Here is a 19,124-nt window from a genome sequence, read left to right as displayed (position 1 = left end):
TTACATAGTATACCGTTTATAATAAAAATATTAAACCTACCTTATTTTTGGTAGTCTCCTAGCTTTGATTTTTAATCTGCTTATTATAATGTGATGATTATATAAATAACTTAGAACGCTTTATACGAACTTTTGACGCAACAAAAGAGTATTGCTAAACTACACAAAGTCGATTATGTATCGATTTCTAACTAGTTTTCTCTAATAACTTTTTAATAGCTGTACCAACAATATTTTAACGAATTTTGTTCTAAGAAAACCGTGTTGGCTAACCAAACATTATATAATGCACACTACCTAGCACTATTTTAACAAATCATATAGACAAGCACATATAAAAGCTAAACATTTTGCAAGCATTGCTTGTTAATTTATTTAAAACATTTTTATTGCTCTGTTTTGCAGTAGGTACTAAATCTTACGCGACGAAAGAAGTTAATTAAACAATTATTACTAATTCATAAATTTGTTTTAAAAGAGCCAAAAATTGAGCTAATTACATAAATAAAGTACCTAATCAATTTGATTTGATTCAAATGATATAAATATTGACTACACTTTCCTTTACTTTTAAGAGTACAAATATTGTATAAACTCGCACAAAATCAATATGATCAGTTTTCGATTTTTTAAAGCACTCCTGGATTAAGAGATGATTATAGTTTGTATAATTTAGGCTACTGAAAAGTTACGATGAAGTGCACCTATAGTACCTATTTATATGTAATTTTTTCAACTGTTTTAGAATTCGTAGGTTTTATTAATTTTCCTTTGTTTTTTTTTACGTATTACCGCCAATGTTTTTTCACAGTAGAGTCGATAATGTGTCACTCCGTTTCGCTTACAATTATAATTTTACAACTTTATTAAAACTGCGATGATATTTTAAATTTTACAGTAAATAACTCATATAATATTGACATTAAAGCTCAGTTTAAAAAAATAAATCGCTGATTTTGAAATAAGTAGGTGGTCACGACGTTAAACTTGCTAACTCTTATAAATATGATGATTATAGTTATGATGAGGAATATCACTAACAAATCTTAGTTATTTGATATTAGGGGCTATTCATAAATTACGTCATTTCAAATTAGGGGGGGGGGGTCTGGACATCGGATGACGGTAGCATGAAGTAGTTGGAAATGGGGTCATTTGAAGCATGATTTTTGGATGATTATAGGAGGGGGGGGGGGTCCAAAAACGTCAAAAATCGATGACGTAATTTATGGACAGCCCCTTAGCTAAAATGATTACCGCCAATATAGAGTTACTTCCATATTTTTTAAAGACTCAAATGCGAGTGAATATCGTTTGAGTTCATAATTACTTGTGTTACTCCCATTATTACTACGTATATTTAAAGTTATTCAATGTACAAGTTCCCTGTAGAATGTCTTTTAACCATGAAGAAGAGAGCACAGTTATTTATATAAATATTATGTTTAGTTTACAGTTTAATATGATTTAATATAAACCCCACCGAATATTATAATTTACAAGTATTGCATGATTATTGATTAAGTATTGTTATTTTGAAAAAGCTTAAGTATAACACAATAATATAGATTGTGCGCATAGCCAGTAATCTCTAAGTGTACGCAAACACGTTCATATAAACTAATATGAGAGTTAAACAATAAAATGATAATAATTTAACATTCAGTCATCATTGTATTAAATACGAAGAGCAAACATTCTTAACTTATGTAAACACATGATTTTAAAACATAATAACGAAGACAAAATATTCTCTGAAATAGCTATCTGAATTATATGATTAAATTATGTCATATAGGTAAAGATGAATTATAATAGACTAAAGAAGTGGAGACGTACTTAAACCGAAAATATTGACGGAAATACTAGATGGCACTGCAAGATGCCATATTTTTGTGGTAAATGAATTGTCAAGTTTGACAACTTAGACTTAGTCGCCGCAAAATATACACAACACCGTACAGCGCCATCTGGTTTTTCAATCGACACTCTTATATATTACTCAACTTCGTAGTCTGCTATAATTAATTTGTCTATTTTTATACAAATGTCTTAAATAAACGTACACGTCAAATGTATAATTTGGCAATTTCAATCTAATACAAAACAATAACGATTATGAAATGTATTGTTAAATTCTATAAAATCAAATAAATATTTTTGTTATCAAACTTACACTAAAATATTCATTTAAAAATTAGAAAAGATTGAAAAACGTTCCAAGTTCGAACGGAACACGAAATAATCCTAAAATGCTTGGAAATATGCGGCATCGGTCCCTCTTACGACTATAGCATAAGAGTGGACAGTGCGACTACCTTCCTGAGAATATGCTCATTGTGGAGTTCGATGTGGTGCGCTTGCGGACGAGGGTCGCCTCAACTGAAACATGTAATATAAAGCTCAGTATCGATAGTGATGGGATACCAAGGGCCCATTTTATGACTACTTGTAATAGTAGTACCTAATTCTTTCTCATAAAAGGAGTTGAAAGGCTTGTAGAAGTTGAAAAGGTACATTAAGCTCAGGTAACAATTTTTAAATAAATTTAATTGCTAACGACCAAAAAATTATAAAACGATTAAGACCTTGTATTGTAGGCCACTAAGGTTGCAGTGTATAGCTAAGGGATAAGTAGGAACTAATAAACTACCCAGGGCTTAGGTAGGGTAGGGTGGTCTAAGACTGCGCGGTCGATAAGAATGCGCATACGTCATAACTTAGATTCAAAGTGAAGTTCGTGGCTAACTTCAGTGTTGTTTTGAAGTGTAATGGCACTTGTTATTGCTCCAGGAATTAATTTAGTTTACTGTGAAAAGACGACACTCTAGGTGAGTTTGAAGTTTTTATCACATGATGATCTTATTTTTCTTCAATTTAAATGTATTGTCACTAAATAGTTTTAAGTAAATTAAAAGATGAGATCTTGAATTTGCATCGCGTATGCGATTGCGCGTTTGAATGGGAGTCGCTAGTTCACGTCATTTTGCATAGGTGGCGTTACTAGTATGCTTTAGTGAAAATGAAGGAATGTGTAAGCATGCGCATGGTACAACCGTGTAAAAATGCGCGCGCAGTCTTGCACATCCATTTCCACATAATGTGAAAAATGGCTCAGAAATAACCCAGGAAGAACTATAACAGTATTCCAAATGTGTAAAACCTTCACACCAGCTTGTCTCAAAGCTGCAAACCCCACGTGTGAAGCTGAAAGTTTTAAAACTACAGGAATATCGCCTTATAATCCTGAGGTATTCACTGAAGCTGATTTATTGGCTAAATCTGTAACCGATATTATAGAACGATATAACGAGGCTAATTTTGCTGAAGGCAAAGAGACACATCAAGCGCAATCTACAAGCCAAGAGATGTTGTTGTAAATCATGTCGACCCTCTTGGATATGCCCGTGATGTGGCGAGATTTGTAAAGATCCTATTACTGAAGACTGGATCGCGTGCATTGCTTGTAATGAATGGTGGCATAAACAATGCACAGCGTACACGGGTGCCGCCGCCTTTGCTTGTGACTTATGTAAATAATTAAAGCCTTTTGGGTATCGCGCATTCTTACCCTACCCACGCAGTCTTACACATCTTGCTGCGCATTCTTACAACACAGGTAGTGTAAGAATGCGCATTTCTCATTTTTCAATTATGCTCTAATATACCAAGATTGGTTGATCTCATCTACAAATAGTGTTTAAAATCATGTTGTCTTGTTATTCGGGAAGAAAATAACAAAAGTTGGTTTCATTTATACCGTTTTTTTTTATTTTATCACGTCTCAAACCTTAAGTGCGCAGTCTTAGACCACCCTACCCTAACCATCACAGCAAAATAGAGATTTTAGGGTAGGTGTCCACCACCGTATCATAACGCGCGGAGACTCTTTTACTGTCGGTTGTTAAAAAACTACTCTTGTGCTTTCATGCCCACATTTATACATATTCAATAAATTAAATTCTAATCTATTTACGCGATATAGATCCCAGTAGTTCACAATGTAAAAAAAAAACGCATGCAAGCTCTGGCACCTTCTATAGGTCGGTGTAATTATATGTAGTAGTATGATGGTAAAAAGTACGCAATGCTAATTTTGACACTCACTAGTGGAGTCCTGTGGCGACAGCGGCCGTTTGATGGCCTGCTGCAGCACCACGAGCCAGCCGGCGCGCTCCTCGTGCGAGATGGCCGCGAGGCAGTACGTCCGCTCCGGTGTTACGAGTTGGAAGGAGAAACGCGCCTCTTTGCAGCCGTTGCCGGTGTTGGATACTTTGATGCAGTAACCGTTGGATTCGTGTCCTGAAAATAGTACAAGTTCACATTGTACAGATTTTTAAACTGTTTTCTTACTACTGTGTTTTACTTTGATTTCGATCAGTGTGTTACTATTTCAAGGTACAAAGGCATTTTTTCAGTCCAGACTGAACTATAGAGACGTCTGCTGTAGACGTAGATGTCGCAGATGTAACATCCAGTTCTTGGCCGACATTTCGATAACCATCAGCTACACAACACCGTCTTCTGTCAAAGTAAATGTGAAACATTTGTCAAGGTGCTTAGACAATTTAGAGATAGTACATGCATCTGACAGGGTTTGGCTTCTAAGTTTTCCTTGAAGTTCCCATCTAACGGTAGCTACAGGGTACCAAGTGGATAACCGGCTGGCCGGCTTTGTCCCGACCGGCAGACATATAATAAGAGGTAATTTCGATGACAACTGCCACAAAAGCAATAACGCAAAGCTTGGCGTCCCGCAAGGTTCTATTCTTTCCCCTACAATGATTTTACTCATATAACATTTGTCATGCGGTAAAACATTCATAGTTATGCGGAGAAGTCATTTGATGTTTCTCGCTTTAAGTAAGAGAATAAGTGAAATAGGAGATAAATACAATTCATACCAATAAATATTTCTCCTTTCGGATAAGCGTCCAGAGGTTCATCGTGGTACATAAGCTTCCTCTGATCTAGAGTAAACCAGCGTCGCCTATGGGCGTCTGAAGACCTCGGCCCCGTCTTCCAGAGCCAGCCTTCTCTGGCGAAGTCCTTGGGCAGGCGAAGGATTAGATCAGACTGTGGTGCTGAGGGGAACGCGACTTGGAGGAGGTGGAGCTTTGCGCAGCGTATTGCCATGTACCTGGAAGAGAAATGGAGTATTTTAATGTAAGCAACGATAACGCACAGCGTGTATAAAAACTTTCATAGGATACAATATTATTTTGGTCCACTATCGTCAACTAATTGAATGTATTCTATACTAGACCCGCCATTTAGAACAAATAATTATGATCTAGAATCAATTTTATAGATGTATGATTTAATTTAACTGTAGGTAGCTGAAACGGGCCATAGAATGCGTCAAGACGTCAGATTTTTTTTAAATAATAATGTTATTAAAATTATAATATTTAGGTAGTATACTTGCCGATGTAATTTATTTTAAATATAGATGTATATGACAGTATCGGTTACCCTACTATTATCGTGACCGCATAGTACCTAAACTAATTCCCATGGACTCAACAAGCATTTCCCGTTATTTTGTAAATAGTAATTTTTCCTTTTATTAGTAGGTAGTTATTTCCTTATTCCTTTTTAGTGGTCGAACGTGTAGTGGTTTAAAATGAATCACATTTTATTTATATAAACAAATAAACAGTAGGTTATTGTTGTTCCAAAACAAACAAAGCCTTATCGAAATCAATAACCAGTTAACCACAGACCGGGAAAAATCAGCGCAGTTCTGATCGTTGGCGATCTCTCTAAATACGACCATTGACTTTCCGAGAACTTCGAAAATCGAGATTTGTGTATCTGCATCTCTGACAATCCATTCAGGCAAGAGCGATAGAGAAAGATGATGTTCAAATATCTAAATTCGATCATTCGCCCCTAGCATATAAGTTACCATTATCTTGAGATCCGTAACACTTATTATCGTCATTGAATATTACATTAGACTTTGTTTTGAGACGTGGATTTGAGTCAATCGGTACTCGCTAGAGATACGGCCGGCCGCTTGCTCTTTGTTGTGTTTTGTGGTGACTTATTAGTGTTTGTTGGCAGGGCCGTCTTAAACTACGCTGGGGCCCGTGGGCACATAAGAATTTGGGGCCCATTTGGAAAGTAAAGAAAGCGAATTAAACTAACATTTTTCTACTATGATCTTCTATTTACTATGAGTATTCGAATTTATTTTTCACATCACCTATTCGGAAAAGGGCTGTTGCTTCCCCGCTAGGAGGGATCAAAGTGGCACTTTTCCTCCGTGCTAGGGGGGATCAAAGTGGCACTTTTCTGTTCTAGGACACTGTTTTTGTTATTTTATGCTTTCTATTTTTAGCTTGAATAATATTTTGAAACATAATAATTGTGTCAACACTAAGATTTTTTTATTTTCCTAATAGTTGATGTGAAAAGCAGTATGTGTCACACGGTATCAAAATTATTTCGTCTTGGGCGTTAACACTTGAATCCCTCATTACGCTCAGGATTCTACTTTAGTACTCACTACGTTCGGGATTCTATTGTAGAATCCATAGCTTCATTCAGGAATCAATGTACGCCCTTGGCGGAAATTTATCATTTTGATCCCTTGTAACACAAACTAATAGTTACTGTCTGTCCTTTGGGGCCCCCTGAGGATGGTTGCCCTGGGCACGGGCCCCGTGTGCCCTTATGGTAAAGACGGTACTGTTTGTTGGGTGAACTTGGGTCAGGTCCCCGCAACGATACGGGTGGCCTTGTAGTTTTCAATCACTGGTTCTCCCAAACGTGTGCTCAGTTGCATGCCAAATAATTTTATTGTTTGTCAATAAACCACAGTATTTTTCCGTACATGTTGGCCAGTGAAACTTCCTATTTACAGATGAGCCTTCGGTATTCCCTTGAAACTAATAAACAATAAGTTATTTATAGAAAGTCTGCGGTCGGTCGGTTTGTTTTGGTTCAACAACAGCTGTGACAGCTTTTCTGACTGACAGCCGGGGTTAGATAGATAGGGTAATGCTATGCGACATTAATCGCAGCAGTAATACCTAATGCTAATGTAGTTAGATTTCAAACGGTACCTTAATTAACCCTTTACCAGGCGAAGGGATATATATTTCCCACATACGGCACTTCAAACATGTGTTCTATTTTCGATGAGTAAGATTGACATTCGATTGTTATTTTTGAACTGTCAGCCTGGTAAAGGGTTAAAGTGTAAATTCATGGTGAATGCAGCCTAGGACTGCTTCGCCAGTTCAACCTACTGTTGATGATGTGATAAGTACCTATCTAATCGTTTATCAATAAAATATTTGTCCCTGCCACTATCTTTGGATTTTCTATATGACAGGAATGAATCTGAGCCTATCTCTCTGTTTACCTTCACAATTTAAGCTCATCTGTATACCTGCTGTATTTTAGAAGGTAGGTAGCACAAAGAATAGGGACCATTAGGTAAATCTTTTCTGAGTTTTTCTGTCCACTAATAACACCCCAGATACTCGTAGTAAAAACTTACTAATATAACACCTCAAACAAATACATATTACCAAATATAAACTAGCAGGCAATCGGCCGCCCGTACTCCTAGCGAGGATCGACTGACCCTCACCAAATACCAATATGATTTAAAAAACTCAGTGTTTATTAGTAAGGAATTATAATGAATTCTATGATCCATGACGGTCCAGGTACGCCGATAATACCCGTGTTTTCATTGAAACAAGTCCTTTTTTCTCTTTATTTTTGAGTCTGTTAATAACACTACTATTGTGTTATATTAACTAGCCGTCATTTGTTTTGTTTCTATGAATTAGACACACTACACTATAATCCTTGATTCCATGAAGTTCCAGGTATGCCGATGGTACTCGTACAGTCAAGGTCTAAAATATACCTACGCGTCCACTTATAAATTTGGTGCTTTATCCGTGTAGATAGACCTTGACTTGAGTTTTCAATAGATTGGAATAAGTCCGATGCGCACTCTTATTACCTGCTCTACTTACAAGGCTCAAGTTACACTAAGCTACAAAAAGGAACATCTGTTTCCTGCCTTTTAAGAGTTACCCTAGTGTTTACCAATGTATACATGTAACTTAAATGTTATTTCATAAACTGTATCAAGTAGGTACCTAAGGCCATAGTCGGTTTTCCATAGTAAGTTGGCCCTTAAATCAATTTGATTCGGGTTTTTTTTTGTGAGTACCTCTTATGGTGAAGGATATTTTTGCTGAGTATCAACATCCTACTAGTGACAGTTTTTGACTTATGATTTTATTAATTATTTTCTTTAATGTATTGTTTTTCGGGATGTATTCAGGCGATTTGCGTAATATTTTTTAATAGTGTTCTTTATTTAGGTATGCATCGATACTCAATTAACGAATACCAGTTGTCATATAAAAAAAAAGAAAAATGAAGTAAAAAAATTTTAAAATATTTTGTTAATGTCGTTGTGAAGTAGTGACACCTCTAATTTTTTTTTCTAGTTGTAGGCCAGACATTGGCCTACTACTTGCCTAAATATCAAAATTTTCCAAACGGTACTTCCTGTCAAAAATTAGCAATGTGTGTGGTCAAGTCCTGTACTCAATCGGTGTTTTTCAATGTAGTATACAAACATTAAGTTGTCATTAGCATTTTACTCTTAAATACGACAACCTGATAAGAAAACGCAAACATAATCGAAGAGTTTGTATACTACATTGAAAAACACCGATTGAGTGTTTTATTTTTTTATTACTTCATTTTTCTAGTTTTTTATATGACAACTGGTATTCGTTTTTTGATTATCGATGCATACCTAAATAAAGAACACTATTTAAAAAAATTAAGCAAATCGCTTGAATACATCTCAAAAACAATACATTAAAGAAAAAAATTAAAAAAATCATAAGTCAAAAACTGTCACTAGCAGGATGTTGATACTCAGGAAAATTATCCTTCACCATAAGAGGTACTCACAAAAAAAACACGAATCAAATTGATTTAAGGGCCAACTTACTATGGAAAACCGACTATGGCCTTTGTTTAGCAAACCTGTTATCTCATTAATATAAAATATACAATTATTATTAGCAAAAGGGGTTTAGAAAGAATATCACAATCAATATGGCAATTTATGATTTTCTAAGTGTGATTATGGGAAATATTGACAAGAGAAATCCAGTGTGCGCACTTTATACCGACATGACTAAAGCATTCGACTACGTAAATCACAGTAAACTACTATCTAAACTTAGTCGATATGGCATTAGGGGAAACGCATTAGATCTTATTAAATCTTATCTAAGTCAGAGACAACAATACACGGAAATATCTGCAGTATGCCCTAAAAGAAAAAGGGAATATAAATATGTGTCACAAAAACAGTACGTTATGTCCGGCGTCCCCCAAGGAAGTGTACTGGGTCCGCTTCTGTTCCTGGTATATATTAATGACCTTCCTAATGCTATCCGTCATCACATGGTGCTCTTTGCTGACGACAGCACCTCAATTATTGAATGTAGTAATTTGAATGATTATAAGCATGACATCAGTAGCGTATTGGACAGTATAATTGAATGGCTAAATGAAAATAATCTATTAATAAACTTAACAAAGACGAACCTAATGCACTTTCGACAGCGAACACAAATTATTGACATGGACATAGACTACAATGGCACAAAAATAGAGAATGTAGAGGTAACAAAATTTTTAGGGTTAATGATTGACGACCAGCTTAGCTGGAAATATCATATAGAGTATTTATGTAAAAAACTAAGTACATCAGCCTTTGCATTATTTAAACTGTCAAAAACTGTTAACCTTGAAGCAATGTTGATGGCATATCATGGTCTTGTAGCCTCGGTGTTAAGATATGGCATTATATTTTGGGGCAACTCAGTTCATAAAGAAATAGCCTTCAAAGCGCAAAAGCGTTGTGTACGATCAATGTGCGGACTAAAAGTTAGAGAGAGCTGTGTACCTTTCTTTAAGTCACTTAAAATATTAACACTGGCATCGTTATACATACTAGAAGTAGCTATATTTGTCAAAACCAACCTAAACTTATACAGCAGCGTTTCTCAAGGCCGGAGATTTCCAACACGTCAACAATATAGTCAGAATCTGAAAACCCTACAGTGTTGTAACACCGCGCTGGTGAAAAATGGCATCTTAGGCATGGCACCGATAATATTTAATAAAATTCCAAACAATTTTAAAGTACTTGACATATATGAATTCAAAAAACAGTTTACTTCGTACCTTATTGACAAATGCTACTATACTATTAGTGAATACATAAATGATGATAAAGGCTCAGACTTGTATTAGAATTGTATTGATTATTGATATCTAAATGTATTTTCTTTTCTATTGACATTGGATTTAAATTTTGTATTATAATTGTAAGACAATATTTCAGTTTGTATTTTAAGTGAAATTTGTAGTAGTATTAATGTTAATGTATGACTATGTTTTCAAATAGGTAGGTTTTTTTAGACATAAGCATGCGTTTATTTGATAACCGCACGAGACAATTTTGTACACCTGCATAGTGGGTAAAGCATAGAGGCCAATGTATATTTATGTACCTACCATCTTTCATGTAACCTATGTTTAACAAAATAAATGAAATGAAATGAAATGAAATGAAATATATGCTACTTGGTTTTTGCAACAATGTACTTACCTTATTAAGTTCCGAAAATAATTTGCCGTTATACATGATTAAATAACCAGCAATGCGGATAATTTACAACCCAGGAATGATTAAATATTTAGCCGATTCTGCATTCAGCAGCTTATACATCAATATTCTTTAATATCTTAAGGCAGGACGTCTAATCTAATAGGGCCTGCTCCCTAGGGAGCCCTAGCGAAATAGCAAGGGCCGCAAAATTTCTTTAAGATAAAGATAATAAAAATTCGACACACAAAAAGGTTGATAACCCCTGAACAATGGGTTTTAACAAAAAAAAATATTTCTTTAAGTCTAGAAATTAAATTATTTTTTAATAAGTTCTACAAAACAGGAAACCGCAACCTAATCGATAACATAACGTTGTTTTCCTTCCGAAGGGATTTCAGCAACCGCAGACTATGTGTGATACCTAACTTGACTTTGTTAAATGTAAGGATGTAAGTAACGTCTGCTAGGCACCAATGAAATGGTCACTACACAGAACAACAAATACATTTAGAATTTAAATATTATAATATTAAATGTATTTACCTTAGATATTGCCTATAGTCTAACTTGAAAAACCGCAAACTATGTACAGGTTAGCCGTTTGGCACTCGCATACTAGAGGTCAAAACAAAATGTTTGACCCGCAGTTCCTAAAAAAAATTCCTTTGGAGGGGAGTGTTGAGTCATTGTTTTATTTGTATAGGAAAAAATTTTTTTTTTCAGAAACCTATCGTGTGTAGAATCATATGAAAGGGCTTATAGAGGCGATTCAAAAAATATAATACATCATTACATTTCAGCCATTTTTTATTTAATTAAAACAAAAATAATTTTCAAAACATACCAAGTTTCGACTCCTCCAGATACGATATGACTGATTTTTTTTTGTACAATATACCACAAATGATACATGATATCCTCATATCTAACCCTAATAAAGCAATTTTGAAAATAATTTCATTTAGTATTTATTTTTTTTATTTTTTTATTTTACTAAGTGATACAGTCCTACATTTTCATCAGCTGGTATAGTTTTGTATGAAAAACTAACCAAACTATACCAACTGATGAAAAAGCGCAGTAAAAGGTTTAAAGAGGTATTTCCCGTCGGATATATGGATATTACGTATCATTTTATGATTAATATTTACCGTATCTGCAGTACAGTTCCATAAGTCTCGTAAAATAGGTACTGAAGTAGTACTATGTCACTATGTAATATTTACTGAAAAATTAAAAAAAATATACTAAATGAAAAATTGGTTTTCTGGGGTTAGTTATGAGGATATTATCACGTATCATTTGTGGTATATTGTACAAAAAAAAACAGCCATATCGTATCTGGAGGAGTCCAAACTTGGTATGTTCTTAAAATTATTAATTATTATTTTTGTTTCAATAAAAAAAATGGCTGAAATGTAATGATGTGGTATATTTTTAGAATCGCCTCAAGAAGCCCTGTCAAATAATACCACACAAGTTGAGTTTCTAAAAAAAAATTGTTTTCCTATACAAAAAAACACTCCCCTCCTAAGGGATTTTTTTTTAGGAACTGTGGGTCAAAATTTTTGTTTTGACCTGATGATACGTGTGCCAAATGGCTAACCTGTACATAGATTTGCGGTTTTTCTATGAAATTGGGGTACACAAGCCTTATTGAGCTTACTGTCGGACTAACAATTTGTGTTTTAATGTTTTATAATATTTATTTATTTTATTTATTGACAAACAAGGCACTGTCCATCACTGTCTAAACATTTTAAGGCAGATGTTGTAGAGTTACACAAGTATAAATTTTGTTATTAAATTTTTGACGGTGTGGAAAATAATGTAGAAAGTTTTAATTAAGTTAATTAATTCGCTTCAACTTTTGTATAAGGGTTTCATACCATAATACAAACGTTACCGAATCTCTCTAAATTTTGTGAGAATTCATTATCCACAGGTCTTATTCAAATTGCTCGAACCTCGCCGTATAACGTCGATATCTCAAGAGCTGTATCTACTTTTAGATCAATAAAACCGTAGCAGATACTCACCAACAGTTGATAACTTCTGGGTCCTCGTGATAGACATATATATGTCTGGTAGTGCCATCCTTCATAAATGTAAGTTGCATGGAATTCATCTGGCCGATTTTCGAGGGGGCAAAAGCGACGTTCAACTCCGACAGCTTTAGAATTCCCTTTGGCTCTTTGTTTTCTTTTACATGGTACCTGGGCGTGAGGGAAAGATCGACAATTTTAGTTAAGAGACAGAACTTTAAAAAAGTACAGTCAGCTGCTAAAATATTTAACAACGCACTGAAAATATCTCGATATTGAATCTACTGCTGGCATTGTGATAGACTTGATAGAGTAAAGGATGACTCACGTTAGATCGGGCCGTGTCCGGGCCGGAGCTTCCGGCGCATCGTTTTCCATGGAAAGCATCACGTGATCACCTGTCATTTCATAGAAAAGTAAGCGCCGGAACCTCCGGCCCGGACACGGCCCGGTCTAACGTGAGTCATCCTTTACGGTTGAGGTTTTATAGGCATCGTAGATATTTTTTTGCTGACTGTATATTTTAATATGGTCAGGTAGTGTATGCTTGTCATCTAAGTGTATTTGCCATATATAAATACTGTTGGGGTTGAAATAATAAAATAAACCTCGATAAAACAGAATAGTCAATGATGTAGAGGTTTATTATTAAACCTCTACAATGATCAATTATAGATGCTTTACCTACATTACATTAGAATACATCAGGCGGTCTAGCATGAGTTGCGTTCTCGCGCGCGAGTCCATACTTGAAGTCGCGCTAGATGTATGGAGTCGCGCGACGCGAGAGAACGCAACTCATGCTAGACCGCCTGGAATACATAGATTACAGTAGGTCACTTACTCTACTTTTCACGAAAAGGATTATGTGATAAGATGATAATGAAATAATGATATGATTGATGAAAATGAAATGAGAATGATACTAACTTTTTTTAACAATGGTTTAACTCAAACATTTTATTATTGTTGAGTAAAAATTAGTAATTAGTTTTTTTTCTTGTTTAGACATTTAGATTTAAATTTTAAATTGCACGTCCTTACCTCGAGCGACCAAAGTTTTTGATCCGATCGCGGAGCCGAGAGAAAAACTGATCAAGACAACTCGCGGATCGGCTACAGCCGTCTGATGGGTGGTGATACCTAGACAACCAGGGCATAAGTAGCGAGACCTACATTATTGACAAAATTTCAAAATATATTTTACTAGGCTACGGCATTTTTTTGGGAAATTAAACAAATATATAGGTACAAACAAAACCATCACGACTTATACAATTATGTTTACGTATATTATAATATATGTATATTGTGTGTTATGTTATTATTTATTCTGCATAAGTAAAACAAGTCATTATTTTACAAATCGTTTGTCTAAAAGTCTATGTCCAGCTGCATAAGGTTTGTTTACAACAGTCGAGTGTTTTGTGAATTATAAATGAAAACAATATGTTTGGACAGTGAACACTTTCACAAACGTGTCGATTTTTTTCAGAGAGAATTCAGATAATTTCTATGGCACCTGTGTGTTTTTGTAAGGAAAATTCTCTGTGGTCACGAAATATCTGAATTTATTAAGTGACCATGGAGATTCGGACTCTGATTCTCTGGAAAAAAATCTCAAATGTGACGAGCCTTAAACTTTTGTTTCTTTTACTTATTCATGATTTTATTAGGTGTTTAATTAAAAAGTAATAATTCTATAATTTTAAAGTAATTATTGGATAGGGTGGAGCAGATGTATAAAGTATTTGTATCTTAGAATCCAGTTTTTTTTTTCATCAAAACAGGGCTCACTCTCGGAGTCTAACAAGATCTAATTAAATTTATTTTTACCAAAGTCATTTCGAAATGTTGTCAATGTGTATCAATCAAGCTACATTTATTTAGTGCTTATACTGCTTATACCCACATTCCATGCTCATAATCTCAAATTCTCGCAAATATTTCTGTCATAACATTACGATCAAAATTATGCGAACGTATCTACGTAAGCGCCATTAACGTGAGGAGAATACAACGGAACATTACAATTTTCCTGTTTATGCGTACGGTACGAGTCAGTTAGTGTTGGTATTGCGGTACCATCCAGGTTTTTCTAGTTATATCACAATTCAAATAAATAACTAATGGTTACAAATTAGGTATTCCGCTTTGGCTCGATTGAGTTGACAGCTCATTAATAGCTCAATTGCCTGTTTTGTTGCTTTGAAACTGTTTTTCTAACGAGACTAAATTATTTTCGCCTTAGTTACAAGACTTACAAGTAGGTAATATTACGATTATTTACTTTCAAAAGAACAAATATAATTCTAAAATAAAAAAATAGTTAAAACTAAAAAAATAAAAATAAATAAATATATTTCTAATTTCACATGATTCAAAAATTTTACGGTAGGTTTATAAGTTAGGTGGGTATAAGTACCATTAAATTTACGATGAGAATTGACAGCTCAGTCACCATTTAAGTTTTCGCTTGACAACTGTTATCCTCAAATAAATATTAGGTGACATCACAAAAAATATTCTAAACGGATGTCTAACTCGACGTTACAATTTTCACAAGATTGCGCCATAGCGTTGTTTACCATCTATTTAAGATGGGTGTGCCAAAATGTGACGCCGTTATCTTGGTTGTCAAGTCGACGATGAGTTCAAAATTACGTAGTCAGGCAATATTTGAGCAGTTTTACGTAGATTTACTTTACGTTGGTATATAACAGGGGCGTGGAGTTTTTCCGATGGGATTCGTACAGCGACTACGTCACGACGCGGCACCTGTTGACCTAGGTAAACACGGTTTTATCTTGCCTATTTTTATCTCTTATCAATCTGAGACCACGGCAAACAAGCTAAGTCGGTCTAATATCAATTGCTATTTCATCATCAATTTTTTAATCTTATGATTTATCACTTTCTGGGTTCTGATTATTTGTTATTTTCGTAAGGTTTTGTTAAAAATATTTAATTTACAATTAAATTTCATAATCTATTACTTGTTTTACACCATAATGGTTTATTGTATTTGTCATATATGTTCGCGCAAGCCTTTATTGGTTTTAGCATTACAGTATTTAAATAAATTAACCTGAAAAATGATTAAGCGTTTTCTTATTTAATTTTTCTATCTGAATCAAACAATCGTCAATGTTGGTGATTTTATAAGACCGGATTTATTTTTGGAGAATAACAATCTTCCCGTTGGTACATACGGTGGACGAAAATAGAATACTTATATGGATTATTAATGAATCATGACTTGGGATGTAGGGAATGAGTGAAGTGACGTTTGAATATTTAAATGATGATGTTACACGTTAGAAAAATCATGCAAAACATTACCCATATAATTTGAATTAATCAGAAAGACATAGGTAATAAAGTTGTTAATAATAAAGTAAACTACATTACATTTATTTTGCAAATTGTATGGATAATTTACCTAAATTAGTAACAGGAAAGCGGACACAATTATCTAAATAGGTATATCAAGTTGGCATGGAGACTGTTTATTACTTAGGTACTGTCAAACCAACAAGTCTCCATCCATATAGGTACCGTTTATTAAAAAAAAAAAAAAAAAAACAAAATTAAAAAAAACTCTCCTGCGCGTGCGAAGCGGGCAAAAGCTACTGAAAAAGAGATTAAATGACGAAAGAGAAAAAGTAATGACTAATTCGATTAAGGATAGGTATTGAAAGTTATAATTTTGGAGGCCGATAAAAGGCTGTATGTAGCTAATCTTCGTCTACATTTCGAGTTTTCTGTAATCTCATTTTCAATGAGACCCCATTAGGTCATGAGTCATGATGCAACTATAGGTAGGGATAACAATTAGTAACTATTAATTACTTTTTCTGCTAAATGGTGGTTTCGCAGAACAAGAAGAGACACAGCGGGAATTTTCATGCTTGAAAAATATGCTCGTGAAGTTGACCACCCCATATCGTTTGCCCGCAAATGGCATAGCTATATCGTTTGTTCATCGTTAGTTCACGTTTGTTCAGTAGGTAAAATCGTAAGGACCCGATTCTAACATCATTTTTTTTTAAAAACAAAAGGGGGTGGCTGTCTTCACGCTAGCCACCCCAAACCACTTTTTGTAATTTTTTTTGGTCTAGATAGCAAGATATTCGTTAGTTCACGTTTGTTCAGGCAATAAAATCGTTAGGACCCGATTCCTTCATTTTTTTTTATTTTTTCAAAGTGGGGTGGCTGTCTTCACGCTAGCCACCCCACCCCGAAATCAGCCAAACTAACCATGTGAAGTCATCGAGCGACGTTAGTTCACGTTTGTTCAGGCATTAAAATCGTTAGGATCTCATTAGATTTGCCATAAAAAAATAAAATCGAAAAATTCATATATATGGGACAGCGGAGCCAAGTAATGTGGTCTAGCAAGCAATCGACGCGGATACTAACGATTCTTTAGCTTGAATAAACTTATATGCGATATTTAAGCGATAAATTATAGTGCCTTGCGGGCGTTCAAAACATAATAAGAGATATCCGTCGTTTTATATTTTTTTATACTATGGGGGTGGCTGTCTTCACGCTAGCCACCCCAAATCACTTTTTGTAATTTTTTTTGGTCTAGATAGCAAGACATTCGTTAGTTCACGTTTGTTCAGGCATTTAAATCGTTAGGACCCGATTCCTTCATTTTTTTTTATTTTTTCAAAGTGGGGTGGCTGTCTTCACGCTAGCCACCCCACCCCGAAATCAGCCAAACTAACCATGTGAAGTCATCGAGCGACGTTAGTTCACGTTTGTTCAGGCATTAAAATCGTTAGGATCTCATTAGATTTGCCATAAAAAAATAAATTCGAAAAAATCATATATATGGGCCAGCCGAGGCAAGTAATGTGCCTAAGTCGACGGCTGAAAAAAATACTCAGAATCGGGTCCTTACGATGCCACTTGCAGGACAACGTCAGCAGACTATACTGATTCAAGATAGATAGGTCATTTGCGGGCGATCAAAACAGATTTAACGGAAAAAAATAAAACTTGAAAATCTGGATTACTCAACTGACGCTCCTAAGTCGACGCCTGAAAAAAATAGTCAGAATCGGGTCCTTACGATGCCACTTGCAGGACAATCTCAGCAGACCATACTGATTCAAGATAGATAGGTCATTTGCGGGCGTTCGAAACAGATTTGCTGGAAAAAATTAAAACTTGAAAATCTGAATAACTCAACTTACGCTCCTAAGTCGACGGCTGAAGAAAATAGTCAGAATCGGGTCCTTACGATGCCACTTGCAGGACAATGTCAGCAGACCATACTGATTCAAAACAGATAGGTCATTTGCGGGCGTTCAAAACAGATTTGCAGGAAAAAAGTAAAACTTGAAAATCTGAATAACTCAATTTACGATCCTAAGTCGACGGCTGAAAAAAATATTCACAATCGGGTCCTTACGATGCTACTTGCAAGACAACGTCAGCAGACTATACTGATTCAAGACAGATAGGTCATTTGCGGGCGTTCGAAACAGATTTACTAGAAAAAAATAAAGCTTGAAAATCTGAATTACTCAAATTATGCTACTAAGTCGCAGGCTGAAAAAAATACTCAGAATCGAGTCCTTACGATGCCACTTGCAGGACAACGTCAGTAGACCAACCTGATTCAAGATAGATAGGTCATTTGCGGGCAATCAAAACAGATTTACCGGAAAAAAATAAAACTTGAAATTATGAATTACTCAAATTATGCTCCTAGCGCGACGGCTGAAAAAAATACTTAGAATCGGGTCCTTACGATGCCACTTGCAGGACAATGTCAGCAGACCATACTGATTCAAAACAGATAGGTCATTTGCGGGCGTTCGAAACAGATTTGCAGGAAAAAAGTAAAACTTGAAAATCTGAATAACTCAACTTACGATCCTAAGTCGACGGCTGAAAAAAATATTCACAATCGGGTCCTTACGATGCTACTTGCAAGACAACGTCAGCAGACTATACTGATTCAAGACAGATAGGTCATTTGCGGGCGTTCGAAACAGATTTACCAGAAAAAAATAAAACTTGAAAATCTGAATTACTCAAATTATGCTACTAAGTCGCATGCTGAAAAAAATACTCAGAATCGAGTCCTTACGATGCCACTTGCAGGACAACGTCAGTAGACCAACCTGATTCAAGATAGATAGGTCATTTGCGGGCGATCAAAACAGATTTACCGGAAAAAAATAAAACATGAAAATCTGAATAACTCAACTTACGCTCCTAAGTCGACGGCTGAAAAAAATACTCAGAATCGGGTCCTTACGATGCTACTTGCAGAACAATCTCAGCAGACCATAGTGATTCAAGAAAGATAGGTCATTTGCGGGCGTTCTAAACAGATTTGCTGGAAAAAATTAAAACTTGAAAATCTGAATAACTCAACTTAC

The 19,124-nt window shown here is 35.1% G+C and overlaps 1 protein-coding gene and 1 long non-coding RNA gene across 2 annotated transcripts in view; one reads left to right on the top strand and one right to left on the bottom strand.

The window, feature by feature from the left end:
- LOC134795393 (uncharacterized) overlaps positions 1–19,124 on the top strand; it is a 548,375-nt gene that overhangs the window by 49,737 nt on the left and 479,514 nt on the right. The window lies entirely within an intron of this gene.
- Positions 1,292–19,124, bottom strand: part of LOC134795379 (arf-GAP with dual PH domain-containing protein 1-like) — a 64,912-nt gene continuing 47,079 nt past the window's right edge. The window contains exons 4-7 of the mRNA XM_063767212.1: positions 12,715–12,891; positions 4,905–5,140; positions 4,108–4,302; positions 1,292–2,382 (exon numbers count right to left, since the gene is read on the bottom strand). Coding sequence (XP_063623282.1) covers positions 2,315–2,382; positions 4,108–4,302; positions 4,905–5,140; positions 12,715–12,891 — 676 coding nt within the window. The 3' untranslated portion in view covers positions 1,292–2,314. The remainder of the gene's footprint in view (positions 2,383–4,107; positions 4,303–4,904; positions 5,141–12,714; positions 12,892–19,124) is intronic.

The sequence above is a fragment of the Cydia splendana genome, chromosome 12 (genome assembly GCF_910591565.1).
Source record: "Cydia splendana chromosome 12, ilCydSple1.2, whole genome shotgun sequence".
NCBI lineage: Eukaryota > Metazoa > Arthropoda > Insecta > Lepidoptera > Tortricidae > Cydia > Cydia splendana.
The sequence above is the reverse complement of the archived record's forward strand: the minus strand, read 5'-3'. Positions and strand labels throughout refer to the sequence as shown.